Source organism: Chiloscyllium plagiosum, unplaced genomic scaffold (genome assembly GCF_037043375.1).
Source record: "Chiloscyllium plagiosum isolate Xiang-an unplaced genomic scaffold, Cpla_swu_hap1 HiC_scaffold_9, whole genome shotgun sequence".
Lineage (NCBI taxonomy): Eukaryota > Metazoa > Chordata > Chondrichthyes > Orectolobiformes > Hemiscylliidae > Chiloscyllium > Chiloscyllium plagiosum.
The window spans coordinates 14308707-14330296 of record NW_028270147.1 but is presented as its reverse complement, the minus strand read 5'-3'; the positions used below and the strand labels follow the sequence as shown (position 1 = coordinate 14330296).

At 58.5% G+C, this 21590-nt stretch overlaps 1 protein-coding gene across 6 annotated transcripts in view; it reads left to right on the top strand.

Annotated features, from left to right (window-relative positions):
• The window catches only part of LOC122554704 (outer dense fiber protein 2-like), a 93443-nt gene that overhangs the window by 42361 nt on the left and 29492 nt on the right, over positions 1 to 21590 (top strand). For 5 of the 6 annotated variants that reach the window (XM_087990417.1, XM_087990421.1, XM_087990416.1 and 2 more), the window contains 2 exons: positions 14790 to 14925; positions 17877 to 17987. In XM_087990417.1, the coding sequence (XP_087846543.1) occupies positions 14790 to 14925; positions 17877 to 17987 (247 nt within the window). The remainder of the gene's footprint in view (positions 1 to 14789; positions 14926 to 17876; positions 17988 to 21590) is intronic. The other variant, XM_087990419.1, reaches the window with a different exon arrangement.

Below are 21590 nucleotides of genomic sequence, written 5' to 3'. Positions count from 1 at the left end.
GCAGGTTAAGTTACAATGTTCAAAAGCACAGGCAAGTGGGACTAGTTTAGTTTGGGATTATGGTCAGATTATGATCCAAATGAGAGAGTGGGACTGGGGACTGGGAGAGTGAGGTAGGAGGCTGGGAGAGTGGGGTAGGTGGCGAGGAGAGTGGGGTGGGGGCTGGGAGTGTGGGCTAGGGGGCTGGAAGAGTGAGGTATAAGGCTGGGAGAGTGGGGTAGGGTGTGGGGTGAGTGGGGTGGGGGCTGGGAGAGTGAGGTAGGAGGCTTGGAGAGTGGGGTAGGGTGCGGGGTGAGTGGGTTGGGGGCTGGGAGAGAGAGGTAGGAGGCTGGGAGAGAGGTACGGTGCGGGATAAGTGGGCTGGGGGCTGGGAGAGTGGGATTGGGGGCTGGGAGAGTGGGGTAGGTGGCGAGGAGTGGGGTGAGGGCTGGAAGAATGGGATTGGGAGCTGGGAGAGTGGGATTGGGGGGTGGGAGAGTGAGGTGGGAGAATGGGGTGGGGGGTGGGAGAGTGGGGTGGGGGCTGGGAGAGTGGGATTGGGGGCTGGGAGAGTGGAGTAGGTGGTGAGGAGAGTGGGGTGAGGGCTGGGAGAGTGGGGTGGGGGCTGGAAGAATCGGATTGGGGGCTGGGAGAGTGGGATGGCGGCTGGGAGAGTGGGATTGGGGGCTGGGAGAGTGGGATTGGGGGCTGGGAGAGTGGGGTGGGGGCTGGGAGAGTGGGGTAGGGGCTGGGAGAGTGGGGTAGGGGTTGGGAGAGTAGGGCAGGCTTCGGCGAGAGTGGGGTAAGGGCTGGGTCAGTGGGGTAGGGGCTGGGAGAGTGAGGTAGGAGGCTGGGAGAGTGGGGTAGGAGGCTGGGAGAGTGGGGTAAGGTGCGGGTTGAGTGGGGTCGGGGCCTGGGAGAGTGAGGTAGGAGGCTGGGAGAGTGGGGTAGGGTGTGGGGTGAGTGGGGTGGGGGCTGGGAGAGTGGGATGGCGGCTGGGAGAGTGGGGTTGGGGCTGGGAGAGTGAGGTGGGGGCTGGGAGAGTGGGGTGGGGGCTGGGAGAATGGATTGGGGGCTAGAAGAGTGGGATTGGGGGCTGGGAGAGTGGGGTGGGGGCTGGGAGAGTGGGGTTGGGGGCTGGGAGAGTGGAATGGGGGCTGGGAGAGTGGGATGGGGGCTGGAGAGTGGGTTTGGGAGCTGGGAGAGTGGGATTTGGGGGTGGGAGAGTGAGGTAGGAGGCTGGGAGAGTGGGGTGGGGGCTGGGAGAGTGGGATTGGGGGCTGGGAGAGTGGGATGGTGGCTGGGAGAGTGGGGTGGGGGCTGGGGATTGGGATTGGGAGCTGGGAGAGTGGGATTGGGGGGTGGGAGAGTGAGGTAGGAGGCTGGGAGAGTGGGGTGGGGGCTGGGAGAGTGGGATTGGAGGTTGGGAGAGTGGGATTGGGGGCTGGGAGAGTGGGGTATGAGGCTGGGAGAGTGGGGTAGGGGCTGGGAGAGTGGGGTAGGGTGTTGGGAGAGTAGGGTAGGGTGTTGGGAAAGTGGGGTAGGGTAGGGGCTTGGAGAGTGGGGTAGGGGGCTGGGAGAGTGGGGTAGGGGGCTGGGAGAGTGGGGTATGAGGCTGGGAGAGTGGGGTAGGGGCTGGGAGAGTGGGGTAGGGTGTTGGGAGAGTGGGATTGGGGGCTGGGAGAGTGGGATTGGGGGCTGGGAGAGTGGGGGAGGGGGCTGGGAGAGTGGGGTAGGGGCTGGGAGAGTGGGGTAGCGGCTGGGAGAGTCGGGTAGGTGGCTAGGAGAGTGGGGTGGGGGCTGGGAGTGTGGGGTGGGGGCTGGGAGAGTGGGATTGGGGGCTGGGAGAGTGGGGTGGGTGCTGGGAGAGTGGAGTAGGGTCTGGGAGAGTGGGGTAGGGGCTGGGAGAGTGGGGTGGGGGGCTGGGAGAGTGGGATTCAGGCTGGGAGAGTTGGGTAAGGGGAAGGGAGAGTGGGGTAAGGGCTGAGAGAGTGGGGGAGGGGCTGGGAGAGTGGGGTAGGGGTGGGGCTGGGAGAGTGGGATTGGAGGCTGGGAGAGTGGGATTGGAGGCTGGGAGAGTGGGATTGGGGCTGGGAGAGTGGGGTAGGGGCTCCCGGGAGAGTGGGGTAGGGGCGGAGAGAGTGGGGTAGGGGCAGCGAGAGTGTGGTGGGGGCTGGGAGAGTGGTGTGGGGGCTGGGAGAGTGGGGTAAGGGGCTGGGAGAGTGGGGTAGGGTGCGGGGTGAGTGGGGTAGGTGTTGGGAGAGTGGGGTAGGGTAGGGGCTTGGAGAGTGGGATTGGAGGCTGGGAGAGTGGGGTAGGGGGCTGGGAGAGTGGGGTATGAGGCTGGGAGAGTGGGGTAGGGGCTGGGAGAGTGGGGTAGGGTGTTGGGAGAGTGGGATTGGGGGCTGGGAGAGTGGGATTGGGGGCTGGGAGAGTGGGGGAGGGGGCTGGGAGAGTGGGGTAGGGGCTGGGAGAGTGGGGTAGGGTGCGGGGTGAGTGGGGTGGGTGTTGGGAGAGTGGGGTAGGGGACTGGGCGAGAGTGGGGTAAGGGCCTGGGAGAGTGGGGCAGGGGCAGAGAGAGTGGTGTAGAGGGCTGGGAGAGTGGGGTAGGGCGCGGAGTGAGTGGGGTCAGGGGCTGAGAAAGTGGGGTAGGGTGCCGGGAGAGTGGGGTAGGGGCTGGGAGAGTTGGGTAAGGGGCTAGAAGAGTGGGGTAGGGGTTGGGAGAGTGGGGTAGGGGCGGAGAGATGGGGTGAGTGGCAGGGAGAGTGGGGTAGGGGGCTGGGAGAGTGGGGTAGGAGCTGGGAGAGTGGGGTAGGGGCTGGGAGAGTGGAGTAGGTGCTGGGAGAGTGGGGTAGGGGCTGGGAGAGTGGAGTAGGTGCTGGGAGAGTGGGGTAGGTACTGGGAGAGTGGGGTAAGGGGCTGGGAGAGTGGGTAGGGGCTGAGAGAGTGGGATTGGAGGCTGGGAGAGTGGGATAGGGGGCTGGGAGAGTGGGGTATGAGGCTGGGAGAATGGTGTAGGGGCTGGGTGAGTGGGGTAGGATGCTGAGAGAGTGGGATTGGGGGCTGGGAGAGTGTGATTGGTGGCTGGGAGAGTGGGGTAGGGGGCTGGGAGAGTGGGGTAGAGGCGGGGAGAGTGTGGTACGGGCTGGGATAGTGGGGTAGGTGCTGGGAGGGTGGGGTAACGGGCTGGGAGAGTGGGTAGGGGCAGAGAGAGTGGGATTGGGGGCTGGGAGAGTGAGGTAGGGCTGGGAGAGTGGGCTAGGGTGCGGGGAGAATGGGTAGGGGGAGGGAGAGTGGGTTAGGGGGCTGGGAGAGGGGGATAGGGGCTGACAGAGTGGGGTGAGGCTGGGAGAGTGGGGTAGGGGCTGGTACAGTGGAGTAGAGGCAGAGAGAGTGGGGGAGAGTGAGGCTGGGAAAGTGGGGTGGGGTCTGAGAGAGTGGTGTAATGGGTTGGGAGAGTGGGGTAGCGGCTGGGAGATTCGGGTAGGTGGCTAGGAGAGTGGGGTGGGGGCTGGGAGTGTGGGGTGGGGGGTGGGAGAGTGAGGTAGGAGGCTGGGAGATTGGGGTGGGGGCTGGGAGAGTGGGATTGGAGGTTGGGAGAGTGGGATTGGGGGCTGGGAGAGTGGGGCATGAGGCTGGGAGAGTGGGGTAGGGGCTGGGAGAGTGGGGTAGGGTGTTGGGAGAGTAGGGTAGGGTGTTGGGAGAGTGGGGTAGGGTAGGGGCTTGGAGAGTGGGGTAGGGGGCTGGGAGAGTGGGGTAGGGGGCTGGGAGAGTGGGGTATGAGGCTGGGAGAGTGGGGTAGGGGCTGGGAGAATGGGGTAGGGTGTTGGGAGAGTGGGATTGGGGGCTGGGAGAGTGGGATTGGGGGCTGGGAGAGTGGGGGAGGGGGCTGGGAGAGTGGGGTAGGGGCTGGGAGAGTGGGGTAGCGGCTGGGAGAGTCGGGGAGGTGGCTAGGAGAGTGGGGTGGGGGCTGGGAGTGTGGGGTGGGGGCTGGGAGAGTGGGATTGGGGGCTGGGAGAGTGGGATTCGGGCTGGGAGAGTTGGGTAAGGGGAAGGGAGAGTGGGGTAAGGGCTGAGAGAGTGGGGGAGGGGCTGGGAGAGTGGGGTAGGGGAGGGGCTGGGAGAGTGGGATTGGAGGCTGGGAGAGTGGGATTGGGGCTGGGAGAGTGGGGTAGGGGCTCCCGGGAGAGTGGGGTAGGGGCGGAGAGAGTGGGGTAGGGGCAGCGAGAGTGTGGTGGGGGCTGGGAGAGTGGTGTGGGGGCTGGGAGAGTGGGGTAAGGGGCTGGGAGAGTGGGGTAGGGTGCGGGGTGAGTGGGGTAGGTGTTGGGAGAGTGGGGTAGGGTAGGGGCTTGGAGAGTGGGATTGGAGGCTGGGAGAGTGGGGTAGGGGGCTGGGAGAGTGGGGTATGAGGCTGGGAGAGTGGGGTAGGGGCTGGGAGAGTGGGGTAGGGTGTTGGGAGAGTGGGATTGGGGGCTGGGAGAGTGGGATTGGGGGCTGGGAGAGTGGGGGAAGGGGCTGGGAGAGTGGGGTAGGGGCTGGGAGAGTGGGGTAGGGTGCGGGGTGAGTGGGGTGGGTGTTGGGAGAGTGGGGTAGGGGACTGGGCGAGAGTGGGGTAAGGGCCTGGGAGAGGTTGGGAGGGACTGGGAGAGTGGGGCAGGGGCAGAGAGAGTGGTGTAGAGGGCTGGGAGAGTGGGGTGGGGGCGGAGTGAGTGGGGTCAGGGGCTGAGAAAGTGGGGTAGGGTGCCGGGAGAGTGGGGTAGGGGCTGGGAGAGTTGGGTAAGGGGCTAGGAGAGTGGGGTAGGGGTTGGGAGAGTGGGGTAGGGGCGGAGAGATGGGGTGAGTGGCAGGGAGAGTGGGGTAGCGGGCTGGGAGAGTGGGGTATGAGCTGGGAGAGTGGGGTAGGGGTTGGGAGAGTGGAGTAGGTGCTGGGAGAGTGGGGTAGGTACTGGGAGAGTGGGGTAAGGGGCTGGGAGAGTGGGTAGGGGCTGAGAGAGTGGGATTGGAGGCTGGGAGAGTGGGGTATGAGGCTGGGAGAATGGTGTAGGGGCTGGGTGAGTGGGGTAGGGTGCTGAGAGAGTGGGATTGGGGGCTGGGCGAGTGTGATTGGGGGCTGGGAGAGTGGGGTAGGGGGCTGGGAGAGTGGGGTAGAGGCGGGGAGAGTGTGGTACGGGCTGGGAGAGTGGGGTAGGTGCTGGGAGAGTGGGGTAAGGGGTTGGGAGAGTGGGTAGGGGCAGAGAGAGTGGGATTGGGGGCTGGGAGAGTGAGGTAGGGCTGGGAGAGTGGGCTAGGGTGCGGGGTGAATGGGTAGGGGGAGGGAGAGTGGGTTAGGGGGCTGGGAGAGGGGGATAGGGGCTGACAGAGTGGGGTGAGGCTGGGAGAGTGGGGTAGGGGCTGGTACAGTGGAGTAGAGGCAGAGAGAGTGGGGGAGAGTGAGGCTGGGAAAGTGGGGTGGGGTCTGAGAGAGTGGTGTAATGGGTTGGGAGAGTGGGGTAGCGGCTGGGAGATTCCGGTAGGTGGCTCGGAGAGTGGGGTGGGGGCTGGGAGTGTGGGGTGGGGGCTGGGAGAGTGGGATTGGGGGCTGGGAGAGTGGGGTGGGGGCTGGGAGAGTGGAGTAGGGTCTGGGAGAGTGGGGTAGGGGCTGGGAGAGTGGGGTGGGGGCTGGGAGAGTGGAATTCGGGCTGGGAGAGTTGGGTAAGGGGAAGGGAGAGTGGGGTAATGGCTGAGAGACTTGGGTAGGGGCTGGGAGAGTGCGGTAGGGGGCTAGGAGAGTGGGGGAGGGGCTGGGAGAGTGGGGTAGGGGAGGGGCTGGGAGAGTGGGATTGGAGGCTGGGAGAGTGGGATAAGGGGCTGGGAGAGGGGTATAAGGCTGGGAGAGTGGGGTAGGGGCTGGGAGAGTGGGGTACGGTGCTGGGAGAGTAGGTTTGGGGGCTGGGAGAGTGGGTTTGGGGGCTGGGAGCGTGGGATTGGGGGCTGGGAGAGTGGGGTAGGGGCTGGGAGAGTGGGGTAGGGGCGGAGAGAGTGGGGTAGGGGCAGCGAGAGTGTGGTGGGGGCTGGGAGAGTGGTGTGGGGGCTGGGAGAGTGGGGTAAGGGGCTGGGAGAGTGGGGTAGGGTGCGGGGTGAGTGGGGTAGGTGTTGGGAGAGTGGGGTAGGGGGTTGGGTGAGAGTGTGGTAAGGGGCTGGGAGAGGTTGGGAGGGGCTGGGAGAATGGGGTAGGGGTAGAGAGAGTGGTGTAGAGGGCTGGGAGAGTGGGGTAGGGGGCAGAGTGAGTGGGGTCGGGGGCTGAGAAAGTGGGGTAGGGAGCCGGTAGAGTGGGGTACGGGCTGGGAGAGTTGGGTAAGGGGCTAGAAGAGTGGGGTAGGGGCTGAGAAAGTGCGGTAGTGGCGGAGGGTTGGGGGGAGGGGCAGGGAGAGTGTCGTGGGGGCTGGGAGAGTGGGGTAGGGGGCTGGGAGAGTGGGGTAGGAGCTGGAAGAGTGGGGTAGGGGCTGGGAGAGCGGGGGAGGGGCTGGGAGAGTCGGGTAGGTGGCTAGGAGAGTGGGGTGGGTCTGGGAGAGTGGGGTGGGGGCTGGGAGAGTGGGATTGGGGGCTGGGAGAGTGGGGTGGGGTCTGGGAGAGTGGGGTAGGGTCTGGGAGAGTGGGGTAGGGGCTGGGAGAGTGGGGTGGGGGCTAGGAGAGTGGGATTCAGGCTGGGAGAGTTGGGTAAGGGGCAGGGAGAGTGGGGTAAGGGCTGAGAGAGTTGGGTAGGAGCTGGGAGAGTGCGGTAGGGGGCTAGGAGAGTGGGGGAGGGGCTGGGAGAGTGGGGTAGGGGAGGGGCTGGGAGAGTGGGATTGGAGGCTGGGAGAGTGGGATAGGGGGCTGGGAGAATGGGGTATGGTGCTGGGAGAGTGGGTTGGGGGATGGGAGAGTGGGATTGGGGGCTGAGAGAGTGGGGTAGGGGCTAGGAGAGTGGGGTAGGGGCGGAGAGAGTGGGGTAGGGGCGGGGAGAGTGTGGTGGGGGCGGGGAGAGTGGTGTGGGGGCTGGACGAGTTGGGTAAGGGGTAGGAGAGTGGGGTAGGGAGCGGGGTGAGTGGGGTAGGTGTTGGGAGAGTGGGTTAGGGGGCTGGGCGAGAGTGTGGTAAGGGGCTGGGAGAGGTTGGGACGGGCTGGGAAAATGGGGTAGGGGCAGAGAGAGTGGTGTAGAGGGCTGGGAGAGTGGGATAGGGGGCCGGGAGAGTGGGGTACGGGCTGGGAGAGTTGGGTAAGGGGCTAGGAGAGTGGGGTAGGGGCTGGGAGAGTGGGATTGGAGGCTGGGAGAGTGGGATAGGGGGCTGGGAGAATGGGGTATGGTGCTGGGAGAGTGGGTTGGGGGATGGGAGAGTGGGATTGGGGGCTGAGAGAGTGGGGTAGGGGCTAGGAGAGTGGGGTAGGGGCGGAGAGAGTGGGGTAGGGGCGGGGAGAGTGTGGTGGGGGCGGGGAGAGTGGTGTGGGGGCTGGACGAGTTGGGTAAGGGGTAGGAGAGTGGGGTAGGGAGCGGGGTGAGTGGGGTAGGTGTTGGGAGAGTGGGTTAGGGGGCTGGGCGAGAGTGTGGTAAGGGGCTGGGAGAGGTTGGGACGGGCTGGGAAAATGGGGTAGGGGCAGAGAGAGTGGTGTAGAGGGCTGGGAGAGTGGGATAGGGGGCCGGGAGAGTGGGGTACGGGCTGGGAGAGTTGGGTAAGGGGCTAGGAGAGTGGGGTAGGGGCTGGGAGAGTGGGGTAGGGGCGGAGAGATGGGGGTAGGGGGCTGGGAGAGTGGGGTGGGGGCTGGGAGAGTGGGGTAGCAGCTGGGAGAGTGGGGTAGGGGGCTGGGAGAGTGGGTTTGGGGGCTGGGAGAGTGGGATTGGGGGCTGGGAGAGTGGGGTAGGGGGCTGCGAGAGTGGGGTAGGGGCTCCCGGGAGAGTGGGGTAGGGGCGGAGAGAGTGGGGTAGGGGCAGCGAGAGTGTGGTGGGGGCTGGGAGAGTGGTGTGGGGGCTGGGAGAGTGGGGTAAGGGGCTGGGAGAGTGGGGTAGGGTGTGGGGTGAGTGGGGTAGGTGTTGGGAGAGTGGGGTAGGGGGTTGGGTGAGAGTGTGGTAAGGGGCTGAGAGAGGTTGGGAGGGGCTGGGAGAATGGGGTAGGGGTAGAGAGAGTGGTGTAGAGGGCTGGGAGAGTGGTGTAGAGGGCTGGGAGAGTGGGATAGGGGGCCGGGAGAGTGGGGTACGGGCTGGGAGAGTGGGGTACGGGCTGGGAGACTTGGGTAAGGGGCTAGAAGAGTGGGGTAGGGGCTGAGAGAGTGGGGTAGGGGCGGAGAGATGGGGGGAGGGGCAGGGAGAGTGGGGTGCGGGCTGGGAGAGTGGGGTAAGGGGCTGGGAGAGTGGGGTAGGGGGCTGGGAGAGTGGGGTAAGGGGCTGGGAGAGCGGGGGAGGGGCTGGGAGAGTCGGGTAGGTGGCTAGGAGAGTGGGGTGGGTCTGGGAGAGTGGGGTGGGGGCTGGGAGAGTGGGATTCAGGCTGGGAGAGTTGGGTAAGGGGCAGGGAGAATGGGGTAAGGGCTGAGAGAGTTGGGTAGGGGCTGGGAGAGTGCGGTAGGGGGCTAGGAGAGTGGGGGAGGGGCTGGGAGAGTGGGGTAGGGGAGGGGCTGGGAGAGTGGGATTGGAGGCTGGGAGAGTGGGATAGGGGGCTGGGAGAGTGGGGTATGAGGCTGGGAGAGTGGGGTAGGGGCTGGGTGAGTGGGGTAGGGTGCTGGGAGAGTGGGATTGTGGGCTGGGAGAGTGTGATTGGGGGCTGGGAGAGTGGGGTAGGGGGCTGGGAGAGTGGGGTAGAGGCGGGGAGAGTGTGGTACGGGCTGGGAGAGTGGGGTAAGGGCCTGAGAGAGTGGGGTAGGGTGCGGGGTGAGTGGGGTGGGTGTTGGGAGGGTGGGGTAGGGGACTGGGTGAGAGTTGGGTAAGGGGTTGGGAGGGGCTGGGAGAGTGGTGTAGGGGCAGAGAGAGTGGTGTAGAGGGCTGGGAGAGTGGGGTAGGGGGCGGAGTGAGTGGGGTCGGGGGCTGAGAAAGTGGGGTAGGGGGCTGGGAGAGTGGGGTACGGGCTGGGAGAGTGGGGTAGGTGCTGCGAGAGTGGGGTAAGGGGCTGGGAGAGTGGGTAGGGGCTAGGAGAGTAGGGTAGGGGCAGAGAGAGTTGAATTGGGAGCTGGGAGAGTGGGGTAGGGGCTGGGAGAGTGGAGTAGGGGTGGAGAGATGGGGGGAGGGGCAGGGAGAGTTGGGTAGGGGCTGGGAGAGTGGGGTAGGTGCTGGGAGAGTGGGGTAGGTGCTGGGAGAGTGGGGTAAGGGGCTGGGAGAGTGGGGTAGGGACTGGGAGAGTGGGGTAGGTGCTGGGAGAGTGGGGTAGATGCTGCGAGAGTGGGGTAAGGGGCTGGGAGAGTGGGTAGGGGCTAGGAGAGTAGGGTAGGGGCAGAGAGAGTTGAATTGGGAGCTGGGAGAGTGGGGTAGGGGCTGGGAGAGTGGAGTAGGGTCTGGGAGAGTTGGGTAGGGGCTGGGAGAGTGGGGTGGGGGCTGGGAGAGTGGGATTCGGGCTGGGAGCGTTGGGTAAGGGGAAGGGAGAGTGGGGTAAGGGCTGAGAGAGTGGGGTAGGGGGCTGGGAGAGTGGGGTAGGGGCTGGGATGGTGGGTTAGGGGGTGGGAGAGTGGGGTGGGAGCTGGGAGAGTGGGGGTGGGTCTGGCAGAGTGGGGTAGGGGCAGAGAGTGGGGAAGAGGGCTGGGAGAGTGGGGTAGGGGCTGGGAGAGTGGGGTGGGGCAGAGAGAGTGGGGTAGGGGTGGGGAGGCTGGAGTCGGTGCTTGGAGAGTGGGGTAAGTGGCTAGGAGAGTGGGGAGGGGCTGAGAGAGTGGGATAGGGGCAGAGAAAGTGGGGTAGAGGGCTGGGAGAGTGGGTTAGGGGGTGGAGTGTGTGGGGTGGGGGCTGGGAGAGTGGGGTTCTGGATCAGTGGTGCTGGAAGAGCACAGCAATTCAGGCAGCATCTGAGGACAGGCAAAATCGACGTTTCGGGCAAAAGCCCTTCATCAGGAATAAAAGCTGGGAGAGTGGGGTAAGGGGCTGGGAGAGTGGGATTGAGGCTCGGAGAGTGGGGTAGGGGCTGGGAGAGTGGGGTAGGGGCTGGAAGGGTTGGGCTGGGGTCTGAAAGAGTAGGATAAGGGGCTGGGAGAGTGCGGTAGGAGCTGGGAGAGTGGGGTAGGGGGCTGGGAGAGTGGGGTAGTGGCGGTGAGAGTGGGGTAGGGGTGGGGAGAGTGGGGTAGGGGCTGGGAGACTGGGGTGGGGGATTGGAGAGTGTGATTGGGGCTGGGAGAGTGGGGTAAAGGGCTGGGAGAGTGGGATTGAGGCTCGGAGAGTGGGGTAGGGGCTGGGAGAGTGGGGTAGGGGCTGGGAGAGTTGGGCTGGGGTCTGAAAGAGTGGGATGAGGGGCTGGGAGAGTGGGATAGGAGCTGGGAGAGTGGGGTAGAGGGCTGGGAGAGTGCGGTAGTGGCGGAGAGAGTGGGGTAGGGGCGGGGAGACTGGGGTAAGGGGCTGGGAGAGTGGAGTAGGGTCTGGGAGAGTTGGGTAGGGGCTGGGAGAGTGGGATGGGGGATTGGAGAGTGGGATTGGGGCTGGGAGAGTGGGGTAAGGGGCTGGGAGAGTGGGATAAGGGGCTGGGAGAGTGGGGTAGGGGGCTGGGAGAGTGGGGTAAGGGGCAGGAAGAGTGGGAGAGGGGCTGGGAGAGTGGGTTAGGGGCAGAGGGTAGGGTAGAGGGCTGGGAGAGTGGGGTAGCAGGTGGGGTGAGTGGGGTAAGGGCTGGGAGAGTGGGATTGGGGGCTGGGAGAGTGGGATTGGGGGTTGGGAGAGTGGGGTAGGGGGCTGGGAGAGTGGGGTAGGGGGCTGGGTGAGTGGGGTAAGGGGCTGAGAGAGTGTGGGAGGGGCTGGTAGAGTGGTGTAGGAGCAGAGAGAGTGGGTAGAGGGCTGGGAGTGTGGGGTAGGGGGCGGATTGAGTGGGGTCGGCGGCTGAGAAAGTGGGGTGGGGTCGGCTAGTGGGATTGGGGGCTGGGAGAGTGGTGTAGGGGGCTGGGAGAGTGTGGTGGGGCGGAGAGAGTGGGGTGGGGCGGAGAGAGTGGGGTAGGGGCGGGGAGTGTGGGGTAGGGGACGGGGTGTGTGGGGTGGGGGCTGGAAGAGTGGGATAAGGGGCTGGGAGAGTGGGGTAAAGGGCAGGGAGAGTGGGGTAGGGTGCAGGGAGAGTGGGGTAGAGTGCAGGGAGAGTGGGTAGGGGCATAGCGAGTGGATTAGGGGGCTGGGAGAGTGCGGTAGGGGCTGACAGAGTGGGTGGGGCTGGGAGAGTGGGGTAGGGGCTGGTACAGTGGAATAGGGGCAGAGAGAGTGGGGGAGGGGCTGGGAAAATGGGGTAGGGGTCTGAAAGAGTGGGAAGTGGGCTGGGAGAGTGTGGTAGGGACTGGGAGAGTGGGATTGGGGGCTGGGAGAGTGGGATTGGGGGCTGGGAGAATGGGGTAGGGGCGGAGAGAGTGGGATAGGGGCGGGGAGAGTGTGGTGGGGGCTGGGAGAGTGGGGTAGGGGCGGAGAGAGTGGGGTAGGGTTGGAGAGAGTGGGATGGGGCGTGGAGAGTGGGGTACGGGATTGGGAGAGTGGGGTTGGGGTGGGGTGAGTGGGGTGGGGGCTGGCAGAGTGTGGTAAGGGGCTGGGAGAGTGGGGTAGGGGTTGGGAGAGTGTGGTAGGGGCTGGGAGAGTGGGGTAGGGGCAGAAAGTGTGGGGTAGAGGACTGGGAGAGTGGGGTTGGGGCAGGGTGAGTGGGGTGGTGGCTGGCAGAGTGGGGTAAGGGGCTGGGAGAGTGGGGTAGGGGTTGGGAGAGTGGGGTAAGGGGCTGGGAGAGTGTGGTAGGGGCTGGGAGAGTGGGGTAGGGGCAGAGAGTGTGGGGTAGAGGACTGAGAGAGTGGGGTAGGGGCGGAGTGACTGGGGTTGGGGGCTGAGAAAGTGGAGTAGGGGGCTGGGAGAGTGGGGTAAGGGGCTGAGAGGGTGTGGGAGGGGCTGGGAGAGTGGGGTAGGGACTGACAGAGTGGGGTAAGGGACCTAGGAGAGTGGTGTAGGGGGCTGGGAGAGTGGGGTAGGGGCAGAGAGAGTGGGGGAGGAGCTGAGAAAGTGGGTTACGGATCTGAGAGAGTGGGATAGCGGGCTGGGAGAGTGGGCAAGGGGCTGGGTGAGTGGGGTGAGGGCTGGGAGAGTGGGGTAGGAGTCTGAGAGATTGGGGTAGGGTGCTGGGAGAGTGGTAAGGCTGGAAGAGTGGGATAGGTGGCCGGGAGAGTGTGGTAGGGGCTGGGAGAATGGTTTGGGGGCTGGGAGAATGGTTTGGGGGCTGGGAGAATGGGGTAGGAGCAGTGAGAGTGGGGTAAGGGGCCTAGGAGAGTGGTGTAGGGGGCTGGGAGAGTGGGGTAGGGACTGGGAGAGTGGGGTAGGGGCTGGGAGAGTTGTGCTGGGGTCTGAAAGAGTGGGGTAGGGGCTGGGAGAGTGGGATAAGGGGCTGGGAGAGTGGGGTAGGAGCTGGGAGAGTGGGGTAGGGGGCTGGAAGAGTGGGGTAGGGGCAGAGAGAGTGGGGTAGAGGCGGGGAGAGTGGGGTAGGGGCAGGGAGACTGGGATGGGGGATTGGAGAGTGGGGTAGGGGCTGGGAGAATGGGGTAGGGGCTGGGAGAGTTGGGCTGGGGTCTGAAAGAGTGGGATAAGGGGCTGGGAGAGTGGGGTAGGAGCTGGGAGAGTGGGGTAGGGGGCTGGGAGAGTGGGTAGTGGCGGAGAGAGTGGGGTAGGGGCGGGGAGAGTGGGGTAGCGGCAGGGAGACTGGGGTGGGGGATTGGAGAGTGGGATTGGGGCTGGGAGAGTGGGGTAAGGGGCTGGGAGAGTGGGTTAGGGGGTGGGGTGAGTTGGGTGGGGGCTGGGAGAGTGGGATAAGGGGCTGGGAGAGTGGGGTAGGGGGCTGGGAGAGTGGGGTAAGGGGCAGGAAGAGTGGGAGAGGGGCTGGGAGCGTGGGTTAGGGGCAGAGGGTAGGGTAGAGGGCTGGGAGAGTGGGGTAGCAGGTGGGGTGAGTGGGGTAAGGGCTGGGAGAGTGGGATTGGGGGCTGGGAGAGTGGGATTGAGGGCTGGGAGAGTGGGGTAGGGGTCTGAAAGAGTGGGAAGTGGGCTGGGAGAGTGGGGTAGGGGGCTGGGAGAGTGGGGTAGGGGGCTGGGAGAGTGGGGTAGGGCCTAGGTGAGTGGGGTAGGGGCTGGGAGAGTTGGGTAGGGGCAGAGAGAGTGGGATAGGGTGCTGGGAGAGTGGAGTAGGGGCTGGGAGAGTTGGATAGGAGTCTGGGAGAGTGGGGGAGGGGCTGGGAGAGTGAGGGAGGTGCTGAGAGAATGGGGTATGGGCTGAAAGAGAGGGGTAGGGGCTGGGAGAGTGGGGTAGAGGGCAGGGAGAGTGGGTAGGGTCTGGGAGAGTGGGGGAGGGGCTGGGAGAATGGAGTAGGAACTGGGAGAGTGCGGGACCGGCTGGGAGAGTGAGGGAGGGGCTGGGAGAGTGGGGTATGGAGCTGGGAGATTGGGGTAGGGGCTGAGAGAGTGGGGTAGAGGGCTGGGAGAGTGGGGTAGGGGCGGAGAGAGTGGGATAGGGGCGGGGAGAGTGTGGTGGGGGCTGGGAGAGTGGGGTAGGGGTGGAGAGAGTGGGATAGGGGCGGGGTGAGTGGGGTGGGGGCTGGCAGAGTGTGGTAAGGGGCTGGGAGAGTGGGGTAGGGGTTGGGAGATTGGGGTAAGGGGCTGGGAGAGTGGGGTAGGGGCAGAGAGTGTGGGGTAGAGGACTGAGAGAGTGGGGTAGGGGCAGAGTGAGTGGGGTCGGTGGCTGAGAAAGTGGGGTGGGGGCTGGGAGAGTGGGGTAAGGGGCTCGGAGAGTGGGGTAGGGGTTGGAAGAGTGGGGTAAGGGGCTGGGAGAGTGTGGGAGGGGTTGAGAGAGTGGAGTAGGGGCAGAAAGTGTGGGGTAGAGGACTGAGAGAGTGGGGTTGGGGCGGGGTGAGTGGGGTGGTGGCTGGCAGAGTGGGGTAAGGGGCTGGGAGAGTGGGGTAGTGGTTGGGAGAGTGGGGTAAGGGGCTGGGAGAGTGTGGGAGGGGCTGGGAGAGTGGGGTAGGGGCAGAGAGTGTGGGGTAGAGGACTGGGAGAGTGGGGTAGGTGCGGAGTGAGTTGGGTCAGGGGCTGAGAAAGTGGGGTAGGGGGCTGGGAGAGTGGGGTAAGGGGCTGGGAGAGTGTGGGAGGGGCTGGGAGAGTGGGGTAAAGGGCTGGGAGAGTTGGGTCGGGGGCTGAGAAAGTGGGGTAAGGGGCTGGGAGAGTGTGGTAAGGGGCTGGGAGAGTGGGGTAAAGGGCTGGGAGAGTGGGGTAGGGGGCTGGGAGAGTGGGGTTAGGAGCTGGGAGAGTGGGGTAGGGGCGGAGAGAGTGGGGGAGGGGCTGGGAGGGCGTAGTGGGGTGGAGACTGAGAGAGTGGGGTAGACGAGATTAGCCCAAGAGAAGTAGAGGCTGAGAGAATGGAGTAGCAGATTAGGAGTGAGGTAGGGGCTGGGAGAGTCAAGTAGGCGCTGATAGAATGGGGTAGGGTCTGGGAGAGTGGGATGGAGACTGAGAGGGTGGGATAGAGGTTGAGGAAGTGGAATTAGGGTCTGAGAGATGGGGAACTGTGTGCGTGTACGAGGCCACTTACAAAATGATGCTCACTTCATGTGGCTGTTTTGCAAATGTTGATATTAAACGATTAGTGTGCCAGACTAACACACCTAACTATTCCAATAAACAGTCAGGTGGCTAGCCTTGAGGAACAGCTACAGAGAGCTACAGAAAGAGGAAGATCAACAAGCCATGAACTGCTCAGCATATTACACAACAGCAACTTGGAAAACTCCAACCTCAAACTGGAAAATGCACAATTAAAGGTGAAGTGTTATATATAAACTTCTGTCTGTCAAGAGTTAGCGGCTATTTGAATTCCAATTGGTATTTAATTCCCTTGGGAAGTTTCACTTTAATTTTGCTATATAAATGCAAATTGTTGTTACCATCTTGGTGCTTGTGATGTATTGCAAGGTCCTGAGATCTCTGTCAGTGCCGACTATCCAGTTGAGAATTTCTGTTCCATATATTCAATATTCGATCTCAGTTCTGACTGTGGTTCCAAATCCCCTTCAAAACTCCATTTTATGGACCATGTTTCCCAGGGACCTTTGACCCCTTTGTGATTTTTCTTCTCCTGACCTGGGTAAATGAGACTAGAATCAAACACATTCCACAAGTGACAAACACTCAGAAAGTCACTCAGCATCTCTGGAGAGTACATAAACATCCATGTTTCAGGTACAAATTCTTTTTAGCCCTTCAACCCTCCATCCAGACCCCAAACTGTGCAGTCTATGTAGCAATGTTTTGGAAAGCTTGGCAAGTGGCTACTTTGACAAACCCTCATTGAATCCATGCTAGAGGTATGGGTGAAGGCAGGTTCATTTTTGTTTTAATTCATTGAATGAGGGTATTGCTGGCAAGGCCAGCATTTAATACACACCCCTAATTGCCTAGAGGGCAGTTAAAAGTCAACCCCATTGCTGTAGGTCTGGGGTCCCATGTAGGCCAGATCCAGTAGGATGGTAGCTTCCTTTTCTGAAAGACATTAATGACCCAGATGTGTTTTTCCCAACAATCAGCACTGAATTCATGATCATTGTTAAAGTCTTCATTCCAGATTTTCAAAAAAAAATTAATTCCATCATCTGCTGTGGCAGGATTCAAACCCAGGACATTACCCCAGGTCTCTGAAGTAAGAGTCCAGCGATAATACCACTAAGCCATCACTTTCTCAATTGAGGAATTCAATATGATGTTCTATGAATGCGGCACGGTGGCACAGTGGTTAGCACTGCTGCCTCACAGCGCCAGAGACCTGGGTTCAGTTCCCGCCTCAGGTGACTGACTGTGTGGAGTTTGCACGTTCTCACCGTGTCTGCGTGGGTTTCCTCCGGGTGCTCCGGTTTCCTCCCACAGTCCAAAGATGTGCAGGTCAGGTGAATTGCCCGTAGTGTTAGGTGAAAGGGTAAATGTAAGGGAATGGGTCTGGGTGGGTTGCACTTTGGCGGGTCGGTATGGACTTGTTGGGCCAAAGGGCCTGTTTCCACACTGTAAGTAATCTAAACAAGGTGCAGGGTTATGGGGGACAGGCATGAGAACAGCAAAGGTCATGCAAAGCGTTCAGAGAGCTGGTGCTAACTCGATGGGCTGAATGGCCTCCTTCTGTACTGTACTCTCCACAGATGCTGAGTGACTGTAAGTTTTGGAATGTGTTTGATTCCCGTCTCATTTACCCAGTTCAATAGAAAAAGCATCACAAAGGGGTAGAAGGTCCCAGGGAAATACGGTCCACGAATATGGAGCTTTTCAGGAGAGTTTGGAACTACATTCTGTGAGGTGTGACGCTTTTACAGATCATTGAAAAATCAATTGACAAGCCCCACCTGAATTCTGGACCGCTTTTCGAAATGCATGGTCAAGGAAAGCAAAAAGAGAGCAGTGTAACCGCCAAGCCCGAGTGAGTCACATCACCCTCAAGTGGAATGAAAGGGTCACTGAAAACAAAAAAACTGCTGGAGATCCCAGCAGGTCAGGCAGCATCCATGGAGAGAGAGAGAGAGAGAGAGAGAGAGCAAGCTAACATTTCGAGTCTAGATGGCTCTGATGAAAAGTCATTTAGATTCAAAAAGTTAGCTTCCTGTCGGCCCTGGATGCTTCCTGGCCTGCTATGATCTCTAGCATTCTTTGTTTTCAGTACAGATTCCAGCATCCACAGTATTTTGCTCCTAAGTTGATAGTCTCTTGGTAGCGAAGAAGTTGACTTTTGCTTAAAAATGAGACATGATGTAGAATCTTTTCATTTTGTACACACCAGGATAGATTCAAGAATCCCAAAATTTGAAGGAAGTCAACATTCGTACTGCATGAGATGGAGTTGCTGAATGGTAGATGGTATCAACTAGCATATCCCTTTAGCTGTTTGCAACAGGATGTACTCAACTGACTATACTCAACTAGCCTGTGCTTGCAAAACTTTAAAAAGGTGTCCAACTCTAAGTGTGATACGTGATTGGGCAATACTTACTTAACAATCCCAACTTTGCCAAGAATTGAACGATCAACCAATTTAAAATTATCACTTGGGCTCCCAATGTGACTGACTTGCATCTGCCAGAAACTATAGTCTGGGCCCAGTCCTTTGCAGTTGAAAGAAATTTGCCCTGGCTTTGTTCTGTTCAGTTAAATAAAGCTTAAGGGGACACTGTGCCCTGATGCATTTCCCAAGGCGTGCACATGACCAGTTAGTGTTGACTTGCATTCTGATTTTAATCTAATACAACCTTTGAGGTAATGGTGCATTTGGAATGGCAATGGCTTGACCATTCGGTGTTCCTTCCAACCCCAATTTCTGATATGAAGTATAAATCTCAGTATAAATTGTTGTTCCCTTTGAACGTTTGTATACTTGCTTTGGCCCTGAACCCAAGAATGAAATGTTTCAACAGAATGTATCTCATAGCTCCAAAACTTGAAATATATTTTGGATAAACAGGAAACTACATTGAAGATCATTGAATTTAGCATCTATTCCATGAGTGAAGAAGGTCTATACAATGTAGTTTCTGATTTATTCATTGGGGAGATAATTTTATTCCCCACCTCCCCTTAGTAAATAAGTCAATGTTGCCATATTTACTAAATCATGTATAACATGAGATTAAGCCTGATATTGTCCAGCTCAAGGGTTGCTTAGTGACAGCTGAATAACTGCTTAACTCTACTGGCCATACGTTGTATGATAGGAGAGGCAATGTACTGTTGTTTACAGGCCTTGGTAACAGCTGTGGAAGAAGATGCATCAGTAATATCAGCAGACCTTGACCAGCTCAAAGCCAAAGCTGAACAGCAGAAGGACATTGATATGCTTTATGAAACACAGGTAACGAAAATTTACACAGCTGAAAATAGCAGCATGTTTGAACACAACCCAGACTCTAAACCAGAAATAAATTTGGAGATTTACAATTTCTGAACTCCACAAAGATGCGTACTTAGCTTAAAAGAAGAGAGACATAGTCATTGCAGGTCAGTCATCTCAGCCTCAAGGTAACTCTACAGGAGCTCCTAAGGTCAGTGTCCCAGGCCCAACCATCTTCAGCTGCTTCATCAATGATTTTCTTTCTATCGTAAGGTCAGAAGTCGAGGTGTTCACTGCTGATTGGTGCTGAACATTTTGCATTCATGTCGACTCAGATATTGAAGCAGTCCATTCCCATATGCATCAAGGCCTTGGAATCATAAGTGGCTAGTAACATTCATGATACACAAGGTGATGACCATCTCCAGCAAGAGAGAATCTAATCATTTCCCTTTGGTGTTGCATGGCATTACCATCACTGAATTCTCCACTGCCAACATCCTGGAGGTTATCATTGTCCAGAAACTCAACTGGACTCACCACATAAACACAATGGCCACAAAAACAGATCAGAGGCTAGAAATACTGCAGCAAGTAACTCACCTTCTGACTTCCCAGAGTCTGTCCATCATCTTTGAGGCACACATGGGGAATGCTCCTCACTTGCTTGGATTGGTGCAGCTTCAACAGTATTCAAGAAGCTTGACACCATCCAGGACAAAGCAGCCCACTTAGTTGGTACTACACAAGTAGCCACTCCCTGCACCACTAATGCTCAGTGGCAGCAGTGTGCACTATCTCCAAGATTCACTGCAGAAATTGACCTAAGATCCTCAGACCGCATCTTCCAAACTCACAACAATTTCCATCTAGAAGGACAAGGGCAGCAGATATATAGGAACATTACCACCTGCAATTTCCCCATCAAGCCACTCACCAACCTGATTTGAAAATATATAGCCGTTTCTTCACTGTTGCTTGGTCAAAATCCTGGAATTCCCTCCCTAAGGCATTGTGGGCCAACCCATAACAGGTGGACTGCAGCGGTTCAAGAAGGCAGCTCACCCCCACCTTCTCAAGGGACAACTAGGGACGGGCCATAAATGCTGACCCAGTCAGTGACACCCACATCCCACAAGTGAATTTTAAAAAGTTGTAACATGACTTGCCAACTTTCATGTTCAATGCCCTGACTAATGAAGGCAAGTTGTATGCCTCCTTTGCCACCTTATTCAATTGTATTGCCATTTTCACCGAGCTATGGACTTGGACCCCAATAATGCTCAGTGGCAGCAGTGTGCACTATCACTGTGTATCAATGCTCCTAACTAGCAGTTAGCTACCTGACACTTGACTCCTCATCCTTTATCGGAAGTTTAATCAGTCACTGACCATATCCAAGCCTTTAGACGGGTCTTGAAGGCTGCCCTTGATTTCTGCTTTGAGAGCTCCAGCCACAAGTTATTTCCCTTGACTTGACTGGGGACTGATGATAACCATGACAAGCTCCTTTTTATGTCTGCACTGAAAGGGCAGGCAATACTGCAGCACTACGAGCTTGGTACCACTGACTGACGGGTCAAAATGCAGAAAGATAAGACAATGCAGTGATACTGTGAGCACCAAAATAAGCTCAGTGTGAGGAAGTGCTGTAATAGCAAGTGAACAGACTGGAGATGAGCCTGGCCCAGTCCATGAGGTACGGGTGTGGCCCTGAACACACAGTATCCTTGCAGCAGCACGTGTCAATGTTGCTATCTGGGTAGGGAGACTGCTTGTGACCATTGTCTGTGGAGTGTGCCCTGAGATGTTGCTGCCTATCTCCCATGTCCTTTGGAGCAAGCAGCGAGTTGAGGTCACCAGGTACCCCCGCCTCTGACTTCCATATCGGGAATTCTCAGCTTCTTTGGTAAGATAGGAAGCTTAATATTAATGAGGTGAGTGGTGTTGTTAATAAGGCATTTAAAAAGCTATAAACCCCCTTAAGTGGTAATTCAATGCTGTCAAGGGAAAAATTCACCTCTTGGCAAATGTATAAACAGTTGAGCAAATTGCTCCCAACTTCGAGATAGCCCTCGCTGGAATTCTCGCAAGGTTGTGATAAAACATCCTGCCACAGTGGCACAGTGGTTAGCACTGCTGCCTCACAGCGCCAGAGACCCGGGTTCAATTCCCGACTCAGGCGACTAACTGTGTGGAGTTTGCACATTCTCCCCGTGTCTGCGTGGGTTTCCTCCGGGTGCTCCGGTTTCCTCCCACAGTCCAAAGATGTGCAGGTCAGATGAATTGGCCATGCTAAATTGCCCGTAGTGTTAGGTCAAGGGGTAAAATGTAGGGGTATGGGTGAGTTGCGCTTCGGCGGGTCGGTGTGGACTTGTTGGGCCGAAGGGCCTGTTTCCACACTGTAAGTAATCTAATCTAATCTAATCTAAAAACCCACATCATCCAGGCCCCTCTAAGATTCTGCCTGAGGATTCTGTTCTGAAAACCAATTGAAAATTGAAGGTTGCTTTTAGCTTTTCTCCCCTGTTAAGATCTGTGAGGGGTTACCCTGGATCTGTTCATAATAAAGTCAGAAAAATGCTCCTTCCGATGAGGTGAAAATCTTTAAGGAGCGGGGAGAAAAGATTGCCAAAGGTTGTTTGATTTTCAGTCCAGCCTCTTTGAGGTATGAATCTATAACTGCAGCAAATCTGAATGGATTGTCTAATTGCATTCAAATGATAATAATGTTGGATGTAATCCAGAATGAGCATCTCATTCTCCTTTGAAAGAGCTGTGTTTTGTGCCATTAGTTCGATGCTTTATGGAGAAAACTCCTCTTACATTAGACCGTTGTTGCATTTGGAAGGGATGTACTCGATATGCCACTGTGTGGCACCAAATGTGCACATTTTTGTGGTTTCTTTTCAGCTTACATTTGACTGGAATATAATGTGCAATTAGTTAAAGAGAAACAAGGCAAAATTGCTATAGTCCTACTGGATAATAGGGCTGCCCACTCATTAGAGAGAGAGAGAGAGAGAGAGAGAGAGAGACAACTGGTGGTGGTTTCGCCCAAGGATCACCATGCCTCAGATGAGGGGAGAGGTTGAGAAGGAGAATCTCTCACTGTAACCTCAGTCAATGTGGGAATTGAGCTCATGCTGTTGGCATCATTCTGCCTTGCAAACCAGCCATCCAACCAACTGAGCTAATCCCAATTCAAGAAAATCATTACATGATGAGAAAGAATGATTAGATGATCCTGAGAAAACATCTTCCAAACCCACGGCCACTTCCACTCAAGAACAGCAGCAGTAGATACATGGGAACACCACTATCTGCATGTTCGCCTCCAAGTCACTCACCATCCTGACTTGGAAATGTGTTGCTGTCACTGGGTCAAAACCTTGAAATTCTGTCCCAAGCGACATTATGAGGTACCTACAGCACGTGGACTGCAGCGGTTCAAGAAGACTCATCACCCCCTCAAGGTCAACTAGGGAATGGCGTAATATATTAATTTGCCACATATGGATAATAAGGTCAGCACATTATGTTATGTTAATTGTGTACTATGGTAACCCCTTTCACCTAATTTGCTCGAAACTGTAATATAAGAGAAGTGTATTGTTCGAAAGT